This window comes from Crocuta crocuta, unplaced genomic scaffold (assembly GCF_008692635.1).
Source record: "Crocuta crocuta isolate KB4526 unplaced genomic scaffold, BGI_CrCroc_1.0 scaffold306, whole genome shotgun sequence".
Classification (NCBI taxonomy): Eukaryota; Metazoa; Chordata; class Mammalia; order Carnivora; family Hyaenidae; genus Crocuta; species Crocuta crocuta.
The window spans coordinates 422,879-429,720 of NW_027529630.1; the positions used below are offsets into that span (position 1 = coordinate 422,879).

Sequence of the window (6,842 nt, forward strand, 5' to 3'; positions counted from 1 at the left end):
TCGGACACTTAACCGACTGAGCCACCCAGGCGCCCCATGATCACCCTATTTTTAAACTGCAACGCCCATGGGCGCCTGGGTGGATCAGTCGGTTAAGCGTCCAACTCTTGTTTTCAGCTCAGGCCATGATCTCACGGTTTGCAAGTTTGAGCCCCATGTAAGGCTCCGTACAGTCAGTGTGGAGCCTGCTTGGGATTCTCTCTCTCCCTCTTTCTCTGCCCCTTCCCACCTATGCTTGCTCTCTTTCAAAATAAATAAATTAAAAAATTTAATAAAAATAAAAAATAAATAAATAACTGCAATGTCCCAAACACAGCCTTGCTCTTCTTATCCTCCTCCTCCTTCTCTTAGTTTTTCTCTACAGTACTTAGTATCATCTGACTTACTATGTACTTAATTTATGTATTTGTCTACTGTGTGAGCTCCCCACTCATCTGCTAGAATATAACTTTCAGAAGGAAAAAATGTTTTTGCATGTTTTACTAATACATTGCCCAGTGCCCTGACCAAGAACAGAAGCCTAGCCCACAGTAGGTACCCAAATATTTATGAAATGTTAAATGATTTAAAACCTGTCTGATACCTTCATGATAAATTTGGCTTACACTTTCTTCTAGGGTTATTAATGATTTTCAATGTACTTCATACCATGTAAAGAAGTACTTCTATTTGTAATTGAAGACAACTTTCCAGAGATGTCTTAGTTTTTGTTTTGCTTCCTCCAACTTCTTAGTTTTCATATTTTAGGGATATGGTAAGCAAATATACATACAACTTATCTAGTTAGTCCTTTTACGATTCTGTATTTAGAATATAGTCCTATTTGTCTTTTCAAAGTCCTGTTATTCTTAGTTTAACTTCAATAGTGGTTCATCCAACCTTTATTTCTTTACTCTGATCAAAAACAGTAGATACATCCAACCATTAGATAGCTTGTCTTAGGCAAGCCATATAACATGATCAGTCATTATAGATCTTCACTTACCTCTTCTTACTACATTAGTTTACTGTAATAACAAAATGATATTAGGTAAAAAGTGCTTTTGTCTTAAAAGCTTTGGCATATTTACAATTATTATATCTCATTTCTTAAAAAGCGAGGCTCAGAGCACCTGGGTGGCTCAGTCGGTTTAAGTGACTGACTTTGGCTCAGGTCATGATCTCACAGTTTGTGGGTTTGAGCCCTGCGTTGGGCTCTGTGCTGGCAGCTAGCTCAGAGCCTAAAGCCTCCTTCAGATTCTGGGTCTCTCTCTCTCTCTCTGACCCTCCCCTGCTCATGCTGTCTCTCTCTCTCTCAGAAATAAATAAAAACATTTTTAAAAAATTAAAAAATAATAAAAAAAAAGTGAGGCTCTTATTGGGAAAACACTGACCACAGTATCTGATACAAAAGAAGCACTCAATAAATGTTAGTACCCCAAAGTGACTCATCTGGTTTATCTCCTCTGTTCCCCACCCCCAATTATGTGTTTATGCTTGGCCTTCTCATCCACATCTGTATGTTGAAACTTAGTTCAATGGCTGGCCCAAGTTCTCAAAAGTTGGATGAAGAATAAAACAACAATAAGATACCACTACTAACCTATCATCAATAAAACAGGTTGCTTTTTCTTCTGCACTGATATCTGAGTACTATGACAGCCCTTTTCTTTCTGACCACCATTGTGATCTCCTGTTCTGGCCAGATACACACAGGCAGTTTTTAACCCAGCAACAGAGTTACTAGGCCCTCAATGCTCTAAGCAGACATGATCACAAAGCAATACTTGCAAAGGGATTTCTGCAGCTGCCAACTTAATCAGTAAAATGACAAAAAGTACAAGCAGCAATTATACTGACTCACACTGGAAGGGGAAGTCTAAAGGCCCATTTTCTAGCCTATCATTCTACTTGGTCAACTTTGCAACCCAGATACTGAATTCATCACATCATTAATCCCTGCTTCTCACTGTCTACGTTATCCTCTTCTCTCAAGCAAAGTCTTCCTTAATTTGGTCCCCTATCACCTCTTCACCTATTCCCTGTGAAAATATCATTAAGTCCCAATAGGGCCTCCCATTTCCACACCCACACCAATGCTTATACCTTGCTCTGCCTAAAAGTCTCTTTTCCATATATCTAACTCCTACTTAATCTCCTTAACTCTCACCACATCCATGGTGAGAATCACCTGCCTCAAGCACTCAAACTTACACCAACCTCTTCCTCTTCTGAAATCCTCTAGAATACTAATTGTCTGATTTCCTCTTGATTACAAACTTCTCTAATTCTCTCTTCAGGAAGACTTTGCTATACTGTAAGACCAAGGATGCACTTCTTCTACAAGGTATGAATTTTCTATCCCCTCTACCTGTAATGTTCAGCCCACAGATCTTCACATACCTGGCTCTTAGCTGAGAGCTCAGATCAAATGCCAGCTCCTCAGACCTTTCCTTGACTATCTAACCCAAGACTACCTTCTCAATCACCTTTATAACATTACCGTTTTACTATCATCATCTCCCTAATCACAATCTGAAATTAACTGATTCTTATGTATACTTGTTTCTTATGTATACTTACCACTCTCACCCATACCCAAATGTAAACTCCAGGAGAAAAGGGATTTACCTTGTTTGGTTCATTGGTGTAATCTCTACTACCTAAAACAGTTCCTGGCACAAAGAAGTACTAAATAAATGCTTTCTGAATAACTGAATAAATGGGCTCCCACAGCCTTTATTTTATCTATCTGAGTATTTATCATATTTTTTATATTAAGTTCTTAAAAGTGTCTATCTTTGGGGCGCCTAGGTGGCTCAGTTGGTTGAGAGTCTGACTCTTGATTTCGGGTCAAGTCATGATCTCACGGTTCCTAAGACTGAGCCCTGTGTTGGGCTGTGCCTTGGGCTCTGTGCTGACAGCAGAGCCTGCTTGGGATTTTTCTCTCCTTCTCTCTCTGCCTAACCCCCACTCACACTCACTAGCTCTCTAAATAAACTTAAAAGAAAAGAAAAGAAAAGAAATGTGTCTATCTTTATCAATTGATTGTAAGATATATGAAAACAGGAACCAGGTCTGCCTACTCAACCGTAATCTCAATGTCCAGCAGAGTATCCACGCAGATCTGTAAAATAATACAATGAGCTATAAAAGGAATTAGGAAGGAAGAGAGAAAATAGGGAGGGAGATAAAAAGGAAAAAGAGAGGGAGAGCTAGAGAACAGATTTGGAATAGAAGAGTGATTATCAGAGTACAAGTGCATGCTTTAAAAGGAATTATTTTGAATTTTTTTTCATTTCATAATTACATACACACACACACCCCACTGGTGTGTTCTCAGTCATGGTGTAAAATGTAATTTTTACTATGGGTTACAACCCAAAATTTTGAAAACCCTAAACTGCATTCCAAAGTACACTTTAAAACACAAGTCACCGACACTGCATTTATTGCAATGTTTCTCAATTTTTATTCTTTAACCTTAATCTCCTTGAGGAATACAATACTCTCCTCTCCCATTAGTAGAAAAAAATTGCTGAAGACAGCAAGAGAAAAATTTATCTACTATTCCCTTCTGCTACCTAACAATTTTCATACGATTATTCCTACATCCCTAACAATCCTAAGATCTCTGAAGATAGAGCTGCCTTCTTCCTCTATTATTTCCTTCACAGTGCTTAGCAAGATAAAAGCACATTGAGTAAGTAGAGTAGTACCCCCTTAGTGGCAGGGGATACATTCCAAGACCCCCAATGGATGCCTGAAATCACAGAAAGTGTGCTAAACCTTATATACACTGTTTTTTCCTATACGTACAGTCCTATGATAAAGTTTAATCTATAAATTAGGTACATTAAAGATAACAATAACTAATCATAAAATAAAACTATTATAACAATATACTGCAATAAAAATTATGTGAATGTAATCTCTCTCAAAGTATCTTGTGGTAGGTACCGTGATGATGTGAGATGATAAAATGCCTATATGATGGGATGAAATGAGGTGAAAGTCGTAGGCACTGTGATGTAGAGTTAGGCTACTATGGACCTTTTAACAATGCTCAGGAGGATCATCTGCTTCCAGATAGCGGATGTCCAGGTAATTAAAACTGCAGAAAGCAAAACCCGGGATAAGCAGGGGGGCGGGGAGGGCTACTATACTAGTAGGATGACTACCAGTTGCCCTCCTGGATAATTACATTAAAATTTTAAAAAACTGCAGAAGTTAGTCTGCTACTCATTGGCATGTCAAAAATGAGAGAGAAAAAGAAAAACCCTAAGCCTATAAAATTCAAAAGTAAAACAAACTGAAGTACAACTTTGTATATTAACAAGCCCTGCTGAATGCTACACTGGCAGAATCTACCAGAGAATCATCTGGATCAAATTATGTTCTCTGAAGGAATGAGAAACAAAATAAACCCTGCCTTTCAGAGCTTGTTGTAGGTAGTACCATTTAAACTACAGCATTTTAAAGTGGGCCCAAAGGTGAAAAAACATAGAGGTGTTAACTACTCCAGTAATTCAGGTTCACAAGTTTTCAATTCATATTTGTTACAGACTTATCATAAGGGGATCCTTATCCTTCCGTACCTTTTTCTAAAGGTTTAAAAAAACTGGATGCTCATCTCATTCACAGGAAAGGACCAATAAAAGGGCAGTGTGTATTTTGGTCTTTGGTTTCATCAGCTAAAATGGAAGACTAGAAAATTTCAGAGAATGACGTTCTCAAGACACTAAGGATTAGAAGATGGGCCACACTGTCCACTTCTCCATCTCTTGGCTTTTATTAAACTACCCGGACAAAACCAAACCAACCACCTGCCTACCCACAGCATTTATTACATCATATATATTTTTTTAATGTGTATTTACTTTTCAGAAAGAGAAAGACAGACAGACGGTGAGTGGGGGGAGGGGCAGAAAGAGGGAAACACAAAACCCAAAGCAGGCTCCAGGCTCCAGAGCCATCAGCACAGAGCCCCATGCAGGGCCTGACCCCATGAGCTGTGAGATCATGACCTGAGCCAAAGTCTGGCGCTTAACTGACTGAGCCAGCCAGGCACCCCTAGGTCTTATATTTTAAAATAATTCTCGTTCATTCTTTGAATTCCTATTCATGATAAGTCCTGTGCTAAGTGTGGGCATAAAGTCCCCATCTTTGAAACACTCATAGCCTAGGTGGACAAAACCTCCAGTCAACCAGTATTTACTAAGTGCCTACAATTTTGAAGCAACTCCATAGCTTCAACAGGGGCAAGCACATTCAAGTTGAAACTTGCTCATATTTGCCTCATACAGTTCTCTGTTACAGGTATGTTTTGCTCTTGTTTTTCCAAACCGAATAAACCTTTTGGCAAGGCAGAGACTGTCTCCTCTTATAATTTCACACTGCCAAGCAAAGGGCTGGCACAAAGGGGGAACTCAGCAAGGCTAACAGGAAATAACTGTTGAGGAAGAAGACAAGTCCCGGGCCCTTCCCAGTCCCCATCCTGTCAGAAGTTGTCTTGGTCACCCTACTCTGATCATCACTAGTCCCAACCCCAAACTCCTATGGGACTACTCCAGGGGTAAATGGCAACATACCTCCTACAAAGGGCAAATTTCTGGGATGTCTGTCTCTAAGATCTGTTCTTTTTCACCCCACAAAAGAGATCAAAGAACTGATAGGTGCCCATTTAGGGCAGAGTCCCTTCTTTCCGGCTCCTCCCAGTCCCTAGGAGAGGTCACCAGCCCCAGGGTTTTCCAATACAACTTCGATGTTGGCCATGGGTTCGAACCCTGGCCTCACCATCAACTAACTGGGTGGCCTTGTGTTTGTCACCGGACCTCTCTCTGTGTTAGTCACCGGACCTCTCGCACTTCAGATTCTTCTCCTGAGAAGAGGAGCTAATAAACACTGCCTGGAAAGTGCCCGGCTCACACAGGAACCACCCGATAAAGGGGAGGTATTATTCTTTAGAAAGGCGGCAGGATGACAAAGCCGAGGGGGCTCAGACTGAAGGCCCGGTGGGGGGTGGGAGGGACAGACTGACGCAAGCCAGAGGCCGAGCGGGCTTGACAGGGCGGGAAGCCGCTACCCGCAGGGCGGGAAGCGGGGGACGCCGGCGGGGGGCGGCGGGGGNCGCCCCCCTCCCCGGCCTCTCACCTCGCTTGATCACATGCATCGCGGCTAGTGACTGAGGTGCTGAGGGATTCGAGACAGGACTGAAGCTCTGTGGCGCCGGCGGGATCGAGAAGGTAGTAGGGGGCGAATGGTCGGGTTCCTAGGGGTACTCGGGTGCAGGGCCTGGATATGGGGCCAGAGAGCACTTTCCTCCACGGAGCGGAGTCGCTACAATCCGAATCCCCTTCCCGCTCCCGCCACCCGAGACGCAAAAGCGGCGCGACGGAGCTCGAATGACGTTACTCGACGCTGCCAGCGCCCTTGCCGGTGGGCAGGGCTAGCAAAGCCCGAGGCCGGCCTAGCCCCAGTAGCCGCCATGTTGGGTATGGGCAGGGTCCTGGAAACTGCGCCTTTCCCTCGGCCACATTGGGTATGGACACGCCTGGCGGGAACGCGGTTCTCCCGCCGCCATGTTGAGTGTGGGCACAGCCGACTCTTGGAAGAGGACCCCGCGCAGCGCGCAGAACCCGCCAGGCCTGGCCCCGCCCTCCTCGTTGGCGCGCCTCCGCCGAGATGAAGATGGTTCAGGTATTTTTTAAAATAAAAACCCAACCATCCAAAAAACGCTTTCTTGTCTTGAAGACTATTAGAATACAATAACCCGATTGCTGTCCGATGTGGGCTGTAGCCTTCGATCCAGAGCTGGAGGCAGCGGGGAGGCCCACGCTTCTAGGTCGGAGGAAATCTGGCAC

General features: G+C 43.1%; 1 protein-coding gene across 1 annotated transcript in view; it reads right to left on the reverse strand.

Moving 5' to 3' along the window:
- RRM1 (ribonucleotide reductase catalytic subunit M1) overlaps positions 1-6,378 on the reverse strand; it is a 38,205-nt gene extending 31,827 nt beyond the window's left edge. Inside the window, exon 1 of the mRNA XM_077762176.1 lies at positions 6,133-6,378. Coding sequence (XP_077618302.1) covers positions 6,133-6,151 — 19 coding nt within the window. The 5' untranslated portion in view covers positions 6,152-6,378. The remainder of the gene's footprint in view (positions 1-6,132) is intronic.
- Between the last annotated feature and the right edge of the window lie 464 nt (positions 6,379-6,842).